The sequence below is a fragment of the Drosophila mauritiana genome, chromosome 2R, assembly GCF_004382145.1.
Source record: "Drosophila mauritiana strain mau12 chromosome 2R, ASM438214v1, whole genome shotgun sequence".
NCBI classification, from domain to species: domain Eukaryota; kingdom Metazoa; phylum Arthropoda; class Insecta; order Diptera; family Drosophilidae; genus Drosophila; species Drosophila mauritiana.
In genome coordinates, this window is record NC_046668.1 from 12,880,890 (window position 1) to 12,902,351 (window position 21,462).

A 21,462-nucleotide genomic window follows, 5' to 3' on the forward strand; every position below is an offset into this window, starting at 1 on the left:
AAAATATATTGAATGTATGTATGTATGTATTTAATGTCGAACGCATTAGAAATTACACAGTTTAATATAATATTATACGCTGTTAACAGCACGCTTCTTTAACATTGGTAACTTACAGAGTTGCCAGATCAGTTTCATCTGGTGTTACCAAAAACTGTTTCAGCGAAGATATTTTAGGGAATTCCCAATATGACCGGGTATTCCCAACACGGTCACACTGAATTGCGATACCGATTGCTTCAGGCAAACCTCCTGATATCGGAGACAGTCGACAAAAAAAATTGAACGGTTGTGGGTGTATGCTATGTTCGATTGTTTTCGGTCACCAGAGGAAAACTCGTAAAATCTCGGAATACCCGCAAATGCTCGTCGACGTCTGACTCGAGGGGTTCTTGAATTGCACTCGAAGTATCGAACAACATTGAGCGGGAAAGTGATTTAAAGGACTCGTTGTTGTTGTTATAGTTATTATCAAGCGCTGCGAGATATAAATAAGGAAGAGGAAGAAGAACATCGAAGTGTTTTGCTAGTGAAGTGAGAAGAAATATAGAAAGAGAGAGAGAAAGAGAACGACGCATCAATTACCGTTATCAGCTAACCGGCAATAACAAAATCATGTTGATCTCGTGCAAATGCTCGAATTTCGTTGCTTCGACTTCGAAATTGCAGCGCAGCAACAGCAGCAGCGGGGCAGGGGGCCGCGTGGGCGGTGCAAATGTCGCCAGCGGCGATGTACCCACCGCGATCCTCCTGTCGCAGGTGTTCCAGCAGAAGTATCCACTGGACTTCGTCTTCTACAGCCATATCATGGAGTTCTTTAAGCACGTAAGTCTCTTTCGGTATTCAAGTATAGCCGCTATATAGTTCGTCAACCGATTATCGCCCAGCGTGCCAGAGCAGGACGGAGTATGTATTGATTGGGGAGTAGGCAAAGGCAACAACGGCGCAGCATAAAAGGCAACAACAATGGGCTAAAGGCCTATGCTGGGACACTAGTGCGCGCTCTTTCGCTCTCTTTGCGGCCACACAGTAGAGATACGATTAAAAGGACCAGAGGGGAATAGAACACAATATTCGCTCAAGTAATGCATTTATAATCCGCTAATACATTGTTGTTACCAAAAAATGTAAACACAAAGAAAAGTATTCAACAAAACTGGAACATATGAAGTATGAAATATAACTAAAGAGTAACGTTTTTCGCTTAACTTGCTTTTTCCCTTAATTGAGCTGGTGTAACTTAACAGTACACTCTATTTAGTTGCGTTAATCAAGGTAATTGTTAAGCGAAATTCACTGTATTTGCGTTGTTGCGCTGCTAGTGTGTGTGTTTGTGTGTTTTTATTATCGTTCTTTATGTTTTGTGTGCCGGCTTTATTTTTTTTTTTTTGCTTTCTGCCGTTTCTGCCTGTGCCGCCTATTCTCACACACACACAAAACAAACATAGGCCTATACATACAAATGTATGTGCACATGTAGGCCTGGAATCGTGAATTGAATTGGAAGGGGGATGGTCTACGGAGGGATGTAGGGAATATGGAAGGGCAAGAAGAAATAGGGTCATCCATTTGCTCATAGGAAACTCGTGAGGAATCCTCACATTTTCTGGTTTATTTTCGGTCTGCCCGCTCCTTCGCGTACCCCTACCCCCTCTACCACCATTACCATTCTCCTCTCGTTCCGCACCTGTTTATCATTCGCTCCTCCTTTTCAAGCAGGAGCACCCTGTTCTGGTTCGGTATTCTCTTTGCCAACCTGATCGCCGGTATTTTTAGTTTCCTGCGTCAGCTTCTGTTTCACTCGCCTTCTTTTTCCCGTTTTTATTCGCGTTTTTTTTATGATTTATTCGCTCTTGCTTTTCATTTGTCACACCCTCAGTTGCAAGTAATTTGCATAATTTCGTTTAGTAAATTTTCAGTTCGGTTTCGCTTTCCCAAAAACGTCACAAAGTCGCAAAGGGGTTGGCATTCAGGGGTTAAGCGAAGTCGAATATTCCAGTTCTGGAATTCGGAAGTTGTGTGTTAATGGTTAATAAAGTCGCAAATTTATGTCCTTCTTGTAAAAGTATTTAAGGGTGTCACTACCAAGAAAATAATTATAAAAATGCACCTGGAAATACTTTGTTATACCATTTATTTAATTATTAAAAATAACAGGTAGAACTTACGAGCATACATATGTATCTGTGTACATTCATACAAATGTATAATTTATAGATCACCGATGTCGTCATTAGTCATTACTTAACTACACAAATTAATATCTGGTCTTTTGTTGTAAAATGGGGATTTCTTGAAAAACGTTATCATAACTTCTTGACTCTAATTGTTGTCGTTTTTTCATTTTTTTCCTTCATAACTTAGTCGAAAGATATAAGCAAGTGGTAAATTCCCAAACTTAAGACTAGTAAAAACAAATTGCTGCTGTTGATAAATCAAATAATAATGTTTTTGGTAAGGCGATTAGAAGGTATCATGATAACCCTTGCCTTTTTAAAAGTTAGCACGCCAATTATTTAATATAAATAAGCAAACTTTAAGGAAATAACAACATTGTTTATTTGCAGTAGCTAACTTGGCATTTAAAATTTCGATTATGAATTATGAATTTATTTAAGTTCATAATCGAATGGTTAATATTTGCTTTTAATTATATTTATATTGAAATTATGTGCATAAATTCGGATCATAAGTGTATTTATTAAGAAGGTAAACTGGTTCTTGAGTAGTTGACATTTGCAAGCAAATAATACTTTGGTGGGCCGCGCTGTATAAGAAGTTTTTTTATTTTTTGAAAACCTCTCCCCCTCACTTTTTGTGTCTGTAATTGTTGTTATTATTAAGTTGTGCCGAATTTTTCCATCTTTCGTTCCTGGTGCTACCTTATCCATTTAACAAAATAAAAACAACTGAATATCTGCGTCATCGCCGCTTGTCTTGTCCACACTTTTCAAGGTTAAATCTCCCTATTCCCCCTTTTTTTTCTCTGTCTGCGTTTTATTCCCACTTTCGACCACGCCACTCGTCACATTTTGACAGCCATTGGAGTTGCTGGCCCGAGGTTTGACAGCCAGTGGGTGGACAGGGTCTCAGGAGGATCATCATGGATGGCATCATTTTAATTGCTTAGATTACATGTGCTCCGAACTCAAAGCAGTCCTGAGTGCTTTTATATACTTAAATATATAATTAAATCTTTTTATGTAGAGGACTCATTAATATTTTAGAAAATCGGTTATCGCGGTGCTTGCACAAAAGTACCTTCACCGCACGTTTGTAACTCGAGTGCCGTATTTATTGTAATGCAAAATTGAATTGTCCAATACGGCAACGACTTGTTAGTTTTTGTTTTTGCGGTTGGCAGATCGTCGGCAATAGCCATATTGTTGCTTTTGTTGCTTTGTGTGTTGTGCTGCGTTGTGTTGCACCCACTTCAAAAGCGCTGAGGCGTGCTACAACAACAGCAGCGCGGACAAATAGACCAAAAGTGTTATTTTGAATAATTCAAAGCTCACAAAACAAAACAAAAACCAAATGAAAACAAAGTAAAGCAAATTGTGCAACTACATCGAATTGCAGATACGCTATCTTCACCTTATAAATCTTCACTTATAAATTTTTCATATTGAAAATGAGTAGACATTATAAAGTGCCATTTAATAAATCATACCTAATAAAGCATATTATTAATATATATATTTTAGCATATTAGAAATATTAAATCTAGTAATATCTCTCTAGGTTTCTGAACAGCGGTATTTAAAATCAAAAGAAAGTATCCCACAACTTATTAGTTAGTTTCAATATCATCGATCAGGGTATAACTGTTATTCAAATACACATCACAGCATATATGCCACAAGTATGAGTCTGTATGTATAAATCAGTATGCAGGCTCGTGTGTTTATATGTATACACTTCTATGTAGAGCCAAAACGGAACGCTTTTAGAATAAATTACGAAACCAGCGACAAAACACACAAGCAAGAAGTAAAAAGCACAAAGAGCGGTCGCGAGTGTTGGGCAAGCGGGGCGGGGCGAGGGGCAGAGGCGAAGGCACAGGCAGAGGAAGAACAACAACGGTCGAGCCGAAATACAAAACAAAAAACTTGTTTATAATTTTTTCCCCCATCTCTTGGCAGTATATTTTTTTTCGAGTGTGTGTGAGGGTGTGTGTGTGTTGGATAAACAAGTTTTCGAGATTTCCAAATGCGGCCGGCCAGGCACTGGACCGCCGTAAAGTCGACGGAGTAGTCCGGGCAGCGGAAGAAAGGGGGCTCCAAAAGGCCCACTGGGCGCCCAAAGAGAGGGAGTTGCTCCAAGAGCCGATCACTCGAAGAAACACCAAACGATATCAGCAGTGCCATACTGCTAGCTAACTAATAGATTGTTAATCCTTTGGGATTGGACTGCTGCGGGTCTTTTGGATCAAAACAACTTCATATCAAGATGCAAAATCGTATTACTTACTACTTACCAAAAGGAATTTCAAAACATCGCATAACCCGTAGAGATGCACCCTTCTTTATTAAGTTATAGTAAATTGGATTTATTTAGAATAGTATTATATAGTAGTAGTGTCATACTGGAATAAATTTCCAATTAGTAACACTCAAATTGTACTATCGTATACCCTGTAAATTCGCACCCTTCTTGATTAAGTTATTCTAGTAAATTGATTTTCATTTTCTAGCCTTAGTAGTTTCTCTTCATGGTTAATAAACATTTCAATGTTACTTTGTTTTGCCATGTGTAGGCGCACAAAAGGCAGCCATAAAAACTATACATATATGTACATACATATGTATTGAAAGCCGGGTAGGGGGTCACTAAGGCATAAATGCCTACTGCGGACTGCTGGCGAATGGCATTTTCGGGCCCACTTGATGGGCCAGTTGACAGTCGGAGCACCACCATCTCCCCACCATCCCCACCATGGAACCCCCGAACCCTGCCCATAAAAGCTCTCCACTGCGTAGGCCCCGAAATGTTTAAATTATGAATTTATGCATAAAATTTGTTGAAATGCCGGACGACATATGGGCAAGATGTGTGATGGGCCATTACAAGGCTATGCTTGAATTTAGTCAACTCGAACTTCCTAATGACTTGTGCAACACTAATGAAATTGACTGACAATAGTGCTCGCTAACTCGAAACGCGCACTTAAAGTGACATCTGTTTGTAATTATGATTGTTTTTGAAAACACTCAATTATGCTTTATGATTTTGCGAATAATATGGTTACAATTGTCTACAAAGCGCATTTAATGTGTGTGTCATAATATTTATGGCAGCTATTAAATAAAGTTTAAACATTATGGAACTTTTGGTATAAATCAGTAAACTAAAAGAAAGTGACATTATTTCGTGTTCTTTTGGATATTTCTGTGCGAATGGACTAGAATTGGAACTATGTTGTTTACTAAATGTATTCATGTATCTTTCAGTTTGTTTGTCATCGCCTCTTAATCCAGCAGTAAAAGTAGCTGTGATTGTGCGCACGCCCCTTATCAATTTTGATTGTCCAGCGCCCACACACACACACGCACACACACTCTTTCACACACTCACTCCTACCTAGGCGTCTTTTCTAGGTTATCAAACGGTAAAAACGCGGCGACACAAATACTGATACTCCCTGCCACTTTTCCATATAGTATAGAGTATATATGTATAAAACGATTGCTGCCAGTCGCGCTGTCGTCAATCGATGTCTGCCTCCCAGTTTCGCCTTTCGAAGTGGTTTATTTATGATTAGAGCCTTTAATCGCCTCCGCCCTTCTTCAATCGTTGGCGCTCTCACCTGTGAAAATTGGTTAATTGAAAATCAAAACAATACACGATCTTTGAATGGGCCGAGAAACGAGTTTGATGAACAAAGCTAAAACAAGAGACAACAAAACAACTGCATTCATATGCTAATGGCCATGTTTATTTTTAGCCCAGTTAATCGCGTTATGAAACCGAAAACCCTTTTCCAATCCACCGATTCCACAAGGCAAATATCAACAAAGCAAATCCCAAGCACGAGTTATCAATCAGTTTAAGTTATATTTTCCTCATATGATGAGGGGGAGGGTGGAGAGGGTGTGTGGAGAGAATGTAAGGCGCGCCTGCAATGACAACGTTTGTGTACTCTAAAAATAGCCATTATCAAATGTAAAGTCTGTGAATCGAGGCGGTTTTTGCTGGATGGGTTTGTGTAACCATACTAGTAAGTGGAATGGTGGAATGATAAGTGGGAAATCACTAATACTTTATCGAAAATCAGGCGAGTAGGGCCTAATTGCTGTCTGGGCCAAAAAAGAAAAAACTTAAAAAACAAATAAACAAACAATGGTGATGAAATGTGTCTAGGAAATTAATAATAATGCAAACTGGAAGGTATTATATATGCCTATAAAATAAATTTCTTATCAAAACTTGGGCTATATTATCAGCCTCTGAGATGGCCCTTTATAAACAGTTGGGCGGGCGCTTATCATCAGAAATATAAAGTTAAAATTAGAGGCAAATTATTACTGATATACCAAGTTGAATTATATCTTTTAGACTGACAGCTTATGCTTATTTTCATTTACTGACCCTTTAGAAGGCAGCACATCATCCCGAGCAGGAAATTGCCATTATGATATGGCAAGGTCAGAGCTTCGGAGTCCCAGAAGAGTACGCTGGTCAATCAGAGTTAACCACCCCTTTAACCCCACATAAATACATATGGAAAAATACATATATGACCAGCTGCTTGCAGTGCGCGTGTCTCGGTTAATTGAAAACCAATGTTAATCTTTAACAAATATAACCTTGAAGCCAGCGGCAGTCGATTGCCGTACTGTAATAAAGCCCACACACTTCAGCGTACCAATCTTTGGGCCAATCTAATGAGCCTGGCCCTTGCTCGTAAACTCTTAACCTTTTTCCACTTGCCTTGTACATATGTACATACAAATGTAGCTACTGAGTGCCATATACATACATACATACATAGTACAAACGCTCTCGTGTAAACAGAACTATAAATTCTTGAATTGAGAAATCGCAAGCCGGCTAAAAATAAAAATAAAAATAAAGCAGAGAAAACACCTCTTCTTTTCAAAATATCTAAACGCGAATAATTTATTTTGCGTGTGCAAGAGGGTTGAAGAATGCCAAAAGGGGTGGTGGCATTTTGGGTTCGGGGGGTTGATTCTCTGATTTTTTCTTTTTTTTTCCCTTTTGATCACGTCGATCACGTTTAGCATGCGTGATTTTATCGGGTGAGGGGTTAATTTCATCGCTTCCCCTTAAATTTTGATGGTTTCGCATAAATATTTGCTCTGAGGCACAACAACACACACACAATGCAGCCGAAAAATAGAAATAATAGTAGTGGCCAGGCGAGAAATAAATAAATAATGAAAACTGTGTCAAATGTGCGGCGGCCACAAAGATTTGTTTACTTCGGATAAACACGAAACAAGGGGTCTAAATTTGATACGCAAATAGGAGTGGAAAATATAAAAAAAAAATGCACTACGAAAAAATAGTTTTCGATATTAAGAGAAGAGCGCGTAGAAGAATTCTTAGAGCGAAATCAAAAATCTTATTCTCAACATGCTTATACAAATGAGTTCTTGATCATTCACATCTTGTATTCTTCAGTATTCTTGAAACAGTTTAATTATTATTTTTTCTTAGTGTTGATAGCCTTATCAATACTTGGCTTGTCTTGTAATTCTTACGCCTGGAAAAAGGCTATAATTAGACCGTTTGCACAAATAAGCAGGTCTTATCACAACTCTATAATTCGGTAGCTCCGAAAATAGGCGCAGGTCGCGTTTTGGGTTCGCTAGAGATGAGATGATCTCATTATTCTAGTAGGAATCTACATACATACATATGTACATAGATGGCCGTATATTTATATTATTATTTATACGAGCTGTGTGAGTGTGTATAAAACTAACAATTAACAACAGCAGACGTTGGGCAGGCCCGAGAATGCCGCCATCTTTGCTGTTTGCTTAATAAATTTGAGCTGTAGCCGGCTGTGCGGTGCGCTGGGCAAACAAAATCCACGCCAACGTAAATTTGTTTGTCAAAGTTTTTAGATAACACTGGCACACCTATGTACCTCGTAGTCCCCCCAATCCCCAACCCCTTTTGCCCCTCGCTCACTCCGTTCGAAGTCTGTTTAGCAGTGCGCCGATGAGCAAACATTGTTGCGCTTAATTTACTGTTACACACTGAGCGAAATTGATCAGTTGATTTGACCGAGCAATATATATATATATATATAGGGAAGGGCCCTCAAATGTCTAATGCCTAAAATGAAATTCGTAAAGATTAATTACTGATGTTAATCATATAATAATAACTGAGCATTAATGATTTCAATAAAATAAGCTTTTGACTTTTAAATTTTTGTATTTATTTTTGTATAGTACGGTCACACCAAAAAGTTATCTGATTTGATAATCTAATCTGATAATATTCATATAAGCATAACTACTTACTGGCTAATTAAGCATAATGTTTTCTTGTCAAGTTGCTTAAACAAACTGTTTTGTTACACATATTATTAAATAATAACAAGTTTAGAATCAGTTTTCCGCCTTATGGTGAGTAATTATATAGGCAAATTTGTTTTCATGTGTAGGCAATCGAGCTTCGACTCATTTCAGCACATTTATTTACATACTTACAAAAAAAGGTTTAATCTGTCGGCGGGGAGCACACGTGTGCACGTTTCCCTAGCTTTTTTCCAGTTCCTCATTCTAATCCCGATTGAAATATATATCTTTTGGGAGCAGGGCTCGGTGGAGGGGTCGAGGGAGGAGGGGGGAGAGGCTGGCGAGACTATATGCGATGTTTTGGGTCTGGGGCGTTATCAGATTTTGTTTTCAAACGACATTGAATGATACGCTTGTTTTTACTATTTTTCCCTTTTTTCTTTTTTTTTTTCGTAGATAAGGCAACATTTTATTAGGGAAGTGCGAATGAGGGGGGTGGAGGCAGAGGGCTTGGAAAACAATAAGCTTAAATTGGTTTAGAAAGTTGAACATGACAGCAATTAATTTTGTAATACGTGTACGATCTAAATAATAGCTGGGGAGATAATCAATTTTCACTAAGGCTAACAAAACCACAATTTAAGTGGTTTGACAGTTGAAATGAATCAACGATGAATACTATTAGAAAGACTCACTTTTTAACTGAGATATAATAATAAATAAAATGAGTGATAATCACATTAAGTGAGAAAAGACAAAATTGTAGTCTTTTAAATATAACTCATCTATAAATGCGATGATACGATTCAGAAACGAAGCCATTTTAATAAAATATGTATATTGGCCCTTTAAATTGGGTAAACAATTAATTCCAATCAAGAAACAGAACCCAAAACCCTAAATATTAGGCCCATTAGATGGCTGAGAAAACAAGTTTTGACCAACAAGTGACCCAAAGATACTTTGATGTAGGGGCTTAAATTGAACTTAGCCCATCTTGAGTGACTCACATTGGCGGCCCAGAAAGAACCCAAGAAACGGACGGAGGAGGAGCACAACAAAAGCCCTAGATGGACTGGACTGCCCAAATCGTAAGCCCGTCGATTGGTAGTGGAAATTTTTTTCAAAAAACAGAGCGCGGCAATACAAATTGGCATCGCAATCCGCAGAGCGAAAACGCCCAGCACGCGCGTGTGTCCCCAGCTGTCTAAAGTTGTTTATGATAATGGCCAACGACGAACGGCGACGTATCTGAGCGAAATGTGTTTGCCTTCTTTTTTTCGACAAAAAAATAACAGAGGCAAAACTAACTAAAAATGACGAAAAAACGAAAAAAAAAATGAAAATGAAAAAAGAAAAAATGCATGAAGAGGAAGATGGGGGGAGAGGGTATTATATTATTGTATTATTCGCGAGCAGCGAGGCGAACCAAGTCGCACCCCAGAGCGAACCACTCCTCCTCGCCATCCCCATTTCGAGGGGGGATCCAAATCTATAAAAGATTATTTTCGTAGTTTCTTTTGCCAGTTGATTTGTTTACAACTTATTTTCTTTTTGGCTCAGTTTCGGTTTCTGCCGATGAAACGCAACACGGGCGAGTTATCTCAAAGCTATAAAAAAAAAAAGTAAAATCCAATGAAAATAGAATTAGAAATGGAAAACAAAACAAAGGAAAATGCGTCAATCGGGCGGATGATTGTTATTTTCTTTTCACTCTTTCTATCTATCTTTTTTTTTCGGCGAAAGGTGTGCCAGCCTCGGATGATTGACGACCTGATTGATTGGTAATTAACGAGGGTGCCAGCACTTGCAACAGGTTAATGCCCCCTCCCGGCATTTTCAGACCTCCCACCCTGTTTTCTATTAGATTTTCAAGTGTGATATCAGACTGATACGAGATCAACTGATAAGCAAATTATTAGCTGACACGGGAATAACAAGAGCATTATTATTTAAAAGGCTTAAGATACAATTTGTTGCTACTTCGTATCTTTATTTGCATGCCATCTTTATTTGGGCCGTTAAAAAGTGAAAATATTTTATATTATGTCTCACAAACGACTCATTTCTCCCATTGGACACAGCTTAATGTGTTTGTTTTTCGCCAAGTCAATAGCAAAGCGAATTGATATGCAACGAAATATGTAACTGAGTAATGATAGGGCTAGTCGCTTAGTTAGTTAGGCGATCAGTTAGGCCAACGTATTTAGACACATCAAGTGTCACAGGCTACAGGCTTAATTAATGCCGTTCGATCAATTAAACTGCACAGCCGCCTAGCACAACAACAACAAATTAATTATGCAGCAATGTGCAAAATGCGAGAAAATTATTACACACATATTGCTCTAAAGTTGTTTGTTTTATGGGAATCGTTCTGGTTGCATAAGCAGCGGCGGGGGAATATGCATTATTTCCAGACACCACTACCCGCTGATATGAATTTCAATTGCCTCCGTCGTTTGTATAATACAGAAAAATCCAAATTAAATAGATACAGGCAATTGAAAAGTACGCAAGGGTTTCGATGATCGCAAAACGTCATTATTTGCTTTGCAGCATAAGCGAGCAGCAGAATCACTTGATAGCTCCATCTTAATGCACTCGTACTTCCCGTCCAAGATCGCCGGCACATAACTCTCAAGTTATAGTCGACTTTATGGCCATATTATGCAGTTTATAACATAACATACTATTACAATATAATGATATAAACGAAGGTAAAGTTCTGTTTCAGTTGCTTTCGTTTGAATCAGAACTAACATTAGCACATTAAAGAGCTTAATAAATCTAAATCTAATTAATTGCTGTAGTTTCTGAGCTAGTATCAAATAATTAATACAGCATGTCTTTGGTTGCAATATAGTATTTCGATTTTCTATATATCTGCCCTGTGCATATTAAGTGATCCACGGACTCCCGCTGACTGACAGTTGGACAACGTTTTCGACAGTTGGCAGCAATGCAATTGATTCCGTCTAGATTGCATACATTACTTAAATGTCGCGCGATTCAATTAAATCGCTTTATACTGATTTCCGATATGCGAAGAGCGTGCGACTGAGTGGTAGTTACGTGCTCCTCGGCGCGTTTCCTCTGGCGATTTTGCATCTCTTTCGGCCAACCGGCTAGAACACGCCATGTTTTATTTATTATTTCGGCCAGAAGACGCGATTACAATTAATCAAATGCCCGTCTTGGCTGGCCGGGCCATAAAGCAAATGGTCATACGTCAAAGTCGAACGTAAACGGTTATTTAATTAGCTAACAGCCACTGGTTCCGGCCACTAGGTGGCGCCACAGTCACATAATTAGCAGGACAGCGCGCAGACATTTAATTTCAATTAAGCAAGAGTCGATCATTCGAACAGGCAGTTAGGTTAATTAAGCAATCCAATGAAGTGACGACGACGAGAACGACGTCGGCGAAGGCAACTATTGCCTTCAATTGTTGTCATTGCAGTCTGAAAGTCACTGAGAAGAGTCATTGACATTTGGCAGATCGCGATTCGCGGCAGGGGCGAAGATTGCATGCAAAATGTTTGGCAAGCAAAGGGCAAACTGCATAGGAGGAGGGCAACTAACTAACCAACTGGCTATGATGATGGTTTGTCTGAAGTCTTAACTGATAATGTCGGGCGTTTTTGGGGCCCGTCAAACCAGTCAACAAAAACACCCACTTCAAGCTTAGCCAGCTATGCCATAAAACCATAAACCATGCTGAAAAAAAAATCCTGAATGAATGATGATGGATGGCAATCAGCAATGATCGATTTATCAGTTACCCTAGATTCGGATGGCGCGAAAACTTTCCGTTCTAAATACCCATATTTATTGCTGTATTTTTTTGGGGAATGGTTAAATGTGATCAAGATATTTTTGGGTTACTTATATGTTTTTAATCTTAATTACGCCTTCCCAGCAGATATCATCATAAATCTAAAATTGTACCACTTATATTATCTGCTGCTCAATCGAAGAAAGGCATAATGACTCATTGTGACTAAATCCCCATCTTACAGGGTATCAGCGCAGCAAATTAGCAGCAAGAACAACAAGTCAGTCGGTCAGTCAGTTGGGTCTTGCGGTTACGAAAACAGCCATAAAACTGCAATTTGAAACCGAGCAAATAGGCTTGAGCCCATAAATATGTTTATGCGTTTGCCAGCAATAATATCAGCCGAGTGCCAAAACACTTGACAACAATGCATTTGCTGTGTCACATTTTAGTGCCTTTTCCTCTGTTTCATTCATATGTATAATTATTGCCGCCGACTGGCTGGGCCTGATTAGATATTACCGCACTCGGTGTAAACAAGTTCGGAATTTGCATTGAAAACAATATTTTTTGAGTGGGTGTGACCGCAACTTGTTATTGTCCAAAATGGATGCGAAAACAAATTTCCGAATAAAGACGAACGAATGCAGCTGCAGTTTTGAAATGCCGGAAATTGAGTTGACAGTCAAGTTTATGGACAATATCAGCCTTCTGAACGAATGAAAAACATTTCGTTTTGGTTCATGAATTTAATTGAATTGTGAAAGTATATTATAAAGTATATTTATATATAATAATATAGGATTAGGTCGCCTAGATGATCTCTTGTTTGCCCTGCCCACCTGGCAAAAAGTGATGAGATGGTTATGTGGAAAACGATGCTATGCGATTCAGAAGCGCTTAGCTGACGTCGGGCAACATTGTCATTTGATTTCTGTTGACGTTTGCAGTTCGTACGTTAATTCAATTTAATTCGGTGTATCTACGTGTGCGAATGGTTGTTTGTGCACTTGTGTGTCCAGTGTGTCCCACCCGCTCCTCATCTCGCCCTGCGCTCCTCATTGTCCACATGAATATTACTTGATTGTGGTGGACGCGAGTGTCAAATTTAGCCAAGCACGTCTATAAAAAGTGTTTTTCTCTCCTGTGTCAGTCGGCAAACACGTGCTACGATTCCAAACATGCCGGAATTATTTTGCATAAGTGGGAGGAATTTAACTATGTGTCTAAATAAGCGGGGCATTATGATGATGGATATATGTATTTGGGTTTCATTGGCAGACTGCAAACTTGTTTGTTTCTATTTTGGCATTTGGAAACCAGACTATTTTAATCGATTCGGCGATATCATGAACTTGTTGTTTACCCATCGCATCGTCTGTTTGTCACCATGACAACCAGAATAATTCAAGTTGTCTTCGGCTGCTCTATATGATGGCACACATCATCAACATCATTTTGCCATTGCACTAATTGTTTGTTGTTTTCGTGTTCATCAGCGGTTTCTTGTTTTCCGATAAAGTCTTCACACAATACACAATCGGGCGCCGCACTCGAAATGAACATAATTGACAAATTTGCACTTGAACTACTGTGCGGCGGGGTTGTTGACTGGGCAAACATCGAAGAAAGGCTGGCTTTTCCGTTGTGATCAAAAGTGCAGATAATAATGGGGCAAATTGGTAATCCCTCTTTATCAGACATTGACCAGACTGACTGTGTGGAAAGTCTTATCAACTTGTTGACTAAAGGTAATCCAATTTAATATGAATGTGAGGGTTGCACCCAGGTGAAGCCTGATACACAAATCAATAACCATTTAGTTATACAAAAATGTAAAAAAAAAAATTGGAATAATTATATGGAATTAAGGAAATACATTTTCTTAAACAAGCATTAATATTCGAGTTTTTTCTTGCCGTTTCAGGCCTATGGTCCCATTCCAGACCTCACCGTGGCTGTGATTAACCAGCGGGAGCTGTTGTATGGTCTCACCATTGAAGCCGCAGGCCAGAGTTGGCAGCTGAGCCTGTGCATCAACTGCAAGGAGGTGCTGTGCGCCAAGCGATTGACGGCGGGCGCCGGGGCCACGCCCACACTCTACCTCATCAACTGCACGCTGTTGACCAGCAGCGAGGAGCTGGCTCAAAGGAAGTCCAACAAAGCCTTCTCGGAGACCTTCGAGCTGCTGATCATGGATCACACTGGCAGTGACTCTGGATCCACTCGACCCACCAGTGGACTATCCAACTCCGCATCGAGTCTGAGCATCGGCTCGCTGTCTGCGAATCCCACGGATGCCAGGGTGCAGAGATTGAGAATGATACAAGCGCACCAGCAGGCGCGATTGCAGGAGGAGATTGTGGAGACAAACGAGAGAATCGAGCGGTATACACGCACTCAGTTCCAGTTGCTGAACAGTTTCCGGGAGAAATCGGATCAGGACTGCGCGTTGCTTTTCAAAGTTATTCGCGCGTTGCCCGAGCAGGCCTCGGAGCTACTCGATCGTGCCATGCTTCCCGCCCTCGATGTGGCGGCCAATCAGCCGCAGAGTGCCACTGCCCGGCGCAGGAACACCATCAGCAGCCGGCGGGAGTTGAATGGTGGACCCACCACACCCACTACTACGTTGACACATCCGCCCAACTTCCTAACGCTGAACCAGCAGCCGCAGCAACAGTTGCTGGCACAGCAACAGCAGCAACAGTTGCAGGCGCAACAGCAGCAGCAGCAGGCCCCGCAGAGTGTCTCGGTGTCCAGGAAGATGTCTCACTTTGACACACCGCCCGCCACCCCAGAAGCCACGCCCATGAGCGTGGGCAACAGCCCCACCTTCCGGCAGCAATCGGCAGCCGGCGGTGCTGGTGGTCCACCCACCCAGACGTTGACTCCAAATGGAGTGGGTCAGTCCAGTGCTAACGAAGATGCAGATGACTGCCTGTTCGATCTGGAGGATGTGGATGCTCCAGTTCCTGTTCAGTCCGTGCCCGTGCCTAGCTACCCGCGCAGCCTGATCTACCAGCAGCAGCATCAGCACAATCCCTTTCAGCAGCTGAGCCAACAAAATGGCCTACGAAGCGTCCTAGATGACGAAGCTGCGGATGAAGCTGAAGGTGAGTACTAGAAAATTGTACCTCATCCACATTTTTATTTACCACAATATGTTTTCAAATTACAGATGCTCTGGACCCGGATAGCTCCATTTCCATACCAGTGCGAGGCGGAGGGCGTCCCAGCCATGCGCAGTTGATGAACTTCGCCCGGAGTCTGCCCATCGAGATAGCCAACACCACGCTGGCCGAGAGAGCTGCTGTGGCCAACAACAATAACTTCGGGCAGGGCTGCGAGGAGGTGAGATCACCATTTAACAATCCAAAAAACATATGAAACTAATGGCTGATCTCTTTTTGTCAGGGAATGGACAACATCGACATAGCGGCCAGCATCCAAGCGCTGACCAGAAGTGTCCATGGCGAGGCTGTTTTTGGGGACTTGCCACGGCCCCGCCTGCGATCTCAGATCGAGGGCTAGCTAAGCTGGCAGGGATTTTGGAGTCACCACTACGTACACATAAATATATCAGCTCGCAATCTGCATAATTTGTTTGCCTGTCGCCTAGCCGCCGCCTTCAAAATTGTTTTCGCTATTTGAACTAAATTAGTTGCTCAACGAAACAAGGACACACGAAGCGCCTTCCACAGACACCCACAAATACCCACATGTCCTTCATATAACACATGAAAACCACATACGCACCACCTACAAACTACCAAGTACCAATTAAGCAGACAGTTTGCAATTTCTTTAATTATACATCGCCTATAAGTTTTCTTTCATTTTTTCGGATGATCTTCGATTGGAAATGTGTATTTTCTTCGTTCGACGAGTGTACGCCTGTCACTGGCTGTTGCACATTGAGTTAACTAACTGATACTGATACTGATGATGTTGTTAGTTTATACAATGAATAATCTAGTATACATATACATTATATATATTATAAAATACATAAAGAATGCCATCAGCTTCAGCTGTGACACAGGCAAGACGCATCACAAAAGCGTCCAATTTATGTCTTCAATTGTTTCATTTTGGTAATGGTTAGCTAAATAAGTATACATCCAAAAACCCCAGAAGAAAAAGCAAACTATTTGGAAGATTAGCCCAATACTTTGACCCTTCATGGCTGTATTATTGATCTATAGTCTAACTACCTTTCATAGCACTCAGAATTGTGCTCCAGACCACCAAAACCATAAGAAACTCCAAGTTTACTTAACAAAATACTTTGTTGTGGCTATAAAACTAGATTTACAATTGAGAAACTCGTAACATAAATTACAAATACAACTATAAACTAAAACTTTACACCTTTGACACTATAGGATGTCTAAAAAACGCTGGCTAGTCGTTCGATCTCCAGCAAATCACCCAGGATTTCTTCAGTCCGCGTGCCAATCTTCTTGGCCACTTCATTGCGTTCCGAATTGGCCATTAGGCGATATGACCAAATTAAATCTCCGTCAATGATGCAGCGAGACGGGTTGATGCCTTGTTTCTTGGATGACTTAAGAGTGCGGTATTCCTTAGGATTGAGGCCGCACAGGTGTTCCTGGTAGGAAAGGAGAACATTCTGCAGCATAAGGAATCTCCTGTAGACTTTCTCGGGAAGGGGCAAGCAATATCCCAATGCTCCGTCTAGCGTTCCATAAACTACGAAATGCTTGTTTTCGTATAGGAATGGTTGGCGCTGATGCAATCCCTTTTGATGGCACTGCACCCGAAACATGGTGTTCACCACCTGACCCAGGTGATAATCCGCCTTGCGGAGAAGTTTCTGGCCACCCAGTGATTCTCTGGCCTCCGGCTGATACATGTAGACAATTAAATTGCGCTCGGCATCGGTTACCAGGAAACCCAGATTGGAGTTGTCCACCATGAATTCAATTCCATAAACCTCCAGGGGATTAAAATCTCGCGAGGCCAACGACAATGTGCGATACTCCTCCTGGAAGCGCAGCAAACTTATGGATTTATAGACATCTGCAATAAAAATCAGGGATTTCACGGTGATAATCTGGTGGACATAGATATTTGTATCTATAAAAGCCACTCCAATAAGGTCTCCATCACGAAGCTGCCAAATGTAGATCTTCTGGCCAAGACCCGTCACCAGAAAGCCCAAAACATCTGAAATGGCAGAAACTGGTCCCTTCTGCTCCTTCTTAAATATTTCCTTTATCTTGAATTTGGTCATCGGCTTTCCGGGTTCGGGAACCACTTCAATAATATCATAAATATGAATATTTCCTCTGCTGGTAATATCCTCACTATAATTAAAGTTAGTTCCAATGCAAAGGTATTCCTTGAGTCCTGATCTTGTACCTTCGTAAGACAACTTAACGATCTTAAAGGCGGTGACGTGTTCCCAGGGCTCAAAGGTAATTGATGCATCTGGCACAATTTCCCAGGTTTCCGGTGATATTAAAACCATTTCGAATTGCGAGCCAATGGGGTAGATGAATCTCTCGCCACGGCTTTCCTCGGACAGCTCCTTATCCTCGCCGTTGAACCGATAGTACTTGGTCATCGGTTCCTCCGTTTGAGTGATGAGGCAGTAAACCCGATTCTCGCGATGGTAAACAAGTTGTCTTGGTGTACATCTGAGAGGAACCTTTCTCACCGGCCAAATTGAGTCATAACTCAAGTAGCTGGGCAACACAGAGATCTTAAGCTCATAGGTGGTGTCAAAGTAAAGGAATCCATTGGGAATATTAACATTGTTGAAGGCAGCAAAGCTACGCACATCTCCGTTACCGAGCAGCCGGTGTATGCGAAGTTCTCCTCGGAATGTTAGGAAAACAAAGCAAGGATTGACGCCACATACCATGACGCCGGAAAGTCCACCAACGTTGGCGAATGGTCGAAGTTTTTGAACATACTTTGGTTGCATTTGATAAGATTCTATCTCCTCCTGCTCATCATTTTCATCCAACTCAATATGCGTTGGCTGTTGGTCCAGCAAATTAAGTTGATCCAGCTTCCGGAATCGAATCTTCAGGTGACCCTTGGGATATCGGAACACCTGGTATATCAGCAGCTCAACTCGCGTCCTGACTAATAGCAGGGGTCTTTCTCCATTTAGCCCCAAGCCTATTACACTCAATTCCAATGGCAGTGGAGAGTTAGCATGCTGTGGCATACAAGCCTGAACAATGCCCGCCTTCGAGTTCTCCTGCGTGGTCAGTGAAATGGGCACGAATTCCATTGCGTCCGTAAGAACCATTGCACCATTGCCCACATCGTTCACGAGATACACAAGCTTCATGTCCGGCATTGAGTAGATCTCCAAGGTGCCACTCTGACGGGCAACCACTAACCAATAGCTGGGCTTTGCTTGCACAAGAAGACGTCGCCACCAGTCCGAGTTCTTTTGTTTCGACTGTTTCGCCAAATCCGCCATGCTGTTCATCTTGAAGGCACTTCCGGCATCGCCGTAGAGCAGATCTTCTTCGTCCTCCACCTTCATGTTGGGCTCGGCCTTCATGTAGCCACCAAAACTATGTCCAAATGCACTGTTTGAGCTGCCCGTCAGGTTTATATCATCACCTTTCACTGTGAATAGTCCTGACAAATCTTTGTACGCCGAAATGGCAACCACGGCGGGAGAACTGCTAATGGTATGCTTGTTGATAGCCAGACGAGGAGTTCCGCGGGTTTCTCGCAGCGCCAATGTGATAACCTGGCCGTTGAGCACTCGCAGGCAAACATACGGATCTGCTATGGACACCTGTACCACTGGCGAGCCCACATCAATGGGGACATTTTGAATTAATCTAGTTCCTTGCAATAATCTGACATGACGGGTTGTGACCTAATGAATAAAGAAATTATTATTTACAAAATCCCGTAGCTTAATTAATACCACCTTAAACTAACCTGAACAATGAACCGCTGCTGACCGAGATTACCGACAAATATGGTCGGCTGGTTAACCGTAAAGCCCGTATTCTCGATCTCATTAATTTCCTGTCCTGTTTGCAAAACCAATGTAGAATTCCTTTGTGAAAGCAACATGAAATCATGCTGATCGTTGCGCGAAGACTTCTTTGTGGCATCATCAAACACAGTCCACACATCCAGGCACCCGTCTAACTCAAAACTTGTTATGATTTGAGGATTAAGGCAGTTTACAAATACGGACAGAGCTCCGTTTTTGCTGTGACCCGTGGCAGCGACTAGTTCTATCTTTAGATCTTGCAGAGATTCCGCATGTGGTCGCAACGTAACGCCATCCTCTTCGAATTCCACTCTTTCTCCGGCGCACATGTAGTTGATTGGTGCTACATTCATTAGACTGTCGCACACCTCAAATATGAATTTTCGCAGCTGAAGAACCGATGCCTTAGCTCCAGAACCATACACCTGCAAACACGATCAAATTTAAAACCAATTCAAAACTTTAAGTATATTGTTTACAAACCTCTAGTTCCTCATCCTCGATGCGACGCGATTTTGCTTGGGTCGGTGCCATTTCCACTTGATCTACATCGAAAATTTCCTCCAAATTCTGATCCTCGTCCTGCAGATTTCTTTGCTGCTGCTCCGATTGTTGTTCCACGTCATCCAACGTAATGACCGTGCTCTGATCCTCCTCTGTAAAGTGCAGCAATAAGGAATTTCCGAGACGTGATCCCAAAAATATGTATTCGGAGTGCAGGACGCAGATACAACTAGTTAGCACACTGGCGGCTGCTTTGTGGAAATGGAAGTTCCTAACCGTTCTCATTGAGTCAACGCAAAGCGTGAGCACGTATAGATCTCCAGTGCGAAGCGAGATTACCAGCTTGTCGACATCAATAAATGCAAAGTTGGCACAATCCAAACTGATCCGAACACCATCCTGTGGCTTCAGTGGAAATGCAGTGCTGTTATCCGCTGAACTGTTTAAACTGACGCCATATGGAGGAACACTCTGATTAAGATAGATTACAGCATTGACTGTCATTACCAGACAACCACCAATGGGCTTCTGAATCGGGTAAACCTGTAAGGTGAAAATGACAAATTAAACGTTTTGACACCTAAAAGGAAAGCGGCATTTTCAAATAGTTCACACCCACCTGTAGGCAGTCAAAAGGTAGACTGTTCACGGTCCAAATAATGGGATGCACTCGCTGCTGAATGTTCAACGAAATGGCCACCAAAACGCAAGTATCGGAGCGCACCTTTATTCTTCCCGGACAGGTTCGCACCGGTTCGTAGAGTATAAGCAGCGTTGGTTCGTAGTAGCCGTGCAGGAATTGTATGTCCAGAACATTGTCGATCTTCTCATCAAGATCTCGCAGTGCTATCAGATACGATGCCATAATAGGCGTCCTGCTGACCATTGCCGTGGGAGCCTTTTTAATTGGCTTCACATCCGCGAGCTCGATCTCGTCCAGGCTGTTGTCCTTGCGGAAGGGCAGGACCACCAGCCGTTTGCCGTAGACCAACATGACGGCGCACCTGGAATCGGGATCCACGCGAACTGTGGGCACAAAATAGCGACCCGTCCAGCCGCCACGTATATCATCTTCCTCGAAATAGTGAAGTGAGAGGGTTTTCAGCGCAAAAGTATCCGGATCGTGCTGCAGTACGGACAATTTTGCGTCCTTGAAACTAATCAACAGCGCATCCCGCATGGCACCCGCCAATGAGACGCACTGCAGCGACATCACATTGCCATAGAGCGTATATGTGGCTAGGCACTCCAGTCGCATTTTGGGCGCCAGACGCATCTCGCTGGGATTCAGCTTTTGACGCTGGCTCGCCTCCACGTTGGGCGCTATCCGGTACACCTTCAGCACATTGGCGCCCGCCACCACCAGGTTCTCATCCAGATTGTTGAAGAAGCGGCACGCTATCGAAAACTCCACCGCCGTGGCGGGATGCGTCTGCTTGCACATCGAAAACATTGCGGTGGTCTGGTTTGCTCGGTGTCGCAACTTCTTAAAACATTATCAACAATTTTAGCCAGTTAAACAATTTGCCGGCCCAACACACAGCAGCTGCGGAACTATCGATTGTGGGTGCAGAGTTATCGCTCATTGGATGTGAAAACTTTTTGGTGGGTGGAATACCATATTGGCTTGTTTTTAGTCTTGCCTTTTGTTTTCGCTATTTTTAAGTCATTCGTTAGTTATTATA

General features: G+C 41.8%; 2 protein-coding genes across 2 annotated transcripts; one reads left to right on the top strand and one right to left on the bottom strand.

Moving 5' to 3' along the window:
- Positions 1–242: 242 nt before the first annotated feature.
- Positions 243–16,345, top strand: LOC117138666 (protein suppressor 2 of zeste). Its single transcript, XM_033300904.1, has 4 exons — positions 243–825; positions 14,201–15,386; positions 15,452–15,624; positions 15,688–16,345. The coding sequence occupies exons 1-4, from the start codon at positions 616–618 to the stop codon at positions 15,802–15,804; spliced, it is 1,686 nt and encodes a 561-aa protein (XP_033156795.1). The 5' UTR covers positions 243–615; the 3' UTR covers positions 15,805–16,345.
- Positions 16,346–16,543: 198 nt separating this feature from the next.
- LOC117138664 (cleavage and polyadenylation specificity factor subunit 1) lies at positions 16,544–21,343 on the bottom strand. Its single transcript, XM_033300903.1, has 4 exons — positions 20,397–21,343; positions 19,757–20,320; positions 19,213–19,698; positions 16,544–19,147 (listed from the first exon to the last, which is right to left on the bottom strand). The coding sequence occupies exons 1-4, from the start codon at positions 21,228–21,230 to the stop codon at positions 16,664–16,666; spliced, it is 4,368 nt and encodes a 1,455-aa protein (XP_033156794.1). The 5' UTR covers positions 21,231–21,343; the 3' UTR covers positions 16,544–16,663.
- Between the last annotated feature and the right edge of the window lie 119 nt (positions 21,344–21,462).

What these genes read in the sequence shown, in the direction of transcription:
- LOC117138664 (XM_033300903.1), bottom strand. Translation starts at nt 21,230, where the DNA reads ATGTTTTCGATGTGCAAGCAGACGCATCCCGCCACGGCGGTGGAGTTT. An exon ending in TCGAGGATGAGGAACTAGAG is followed by an intron (nt 19,699 to 19,756) that starts GTTTGTAAACAA and finishes TCGTGTTTGCAG; the next exon opens with GTGTATGGTTCTGGAGCTAA. An exon ending in AGCAGCGGTTCATTGTTCAG is followed by an intron (nt 19,148 to 19,212) that starts GTTAGTTTAAGG and finishes TTTATTCATTAG; the next exon opens with GTCACAACCCGTCATGTCAG.
- LOC117138666 (XM_033300904.1), top strand. Translation starts at nt 616, where the DNA reads ATGTTGATCTCGTGCAAATGCTCGAATTTCGTTGCTTCGACTTCGAAA. An exon ending in AGCTGCGGATGAAGCTGAAG is followed by an intron (nt 15,387 to 15,451) that starts GTGAGTACTAGA and finishes TTCAAATTACAG; the next exon opens with ATGCTCTGGACCCGGATAGC. An exon ending in TCGGGCAGGGCTGCGAGGAG is followed by an intron (nt 15,625 to 15,687) that starts GTGAGATCACCA and finishes TCTTTTTGTCAG; the next exon opens with GGAATGGACAACATCGACAT.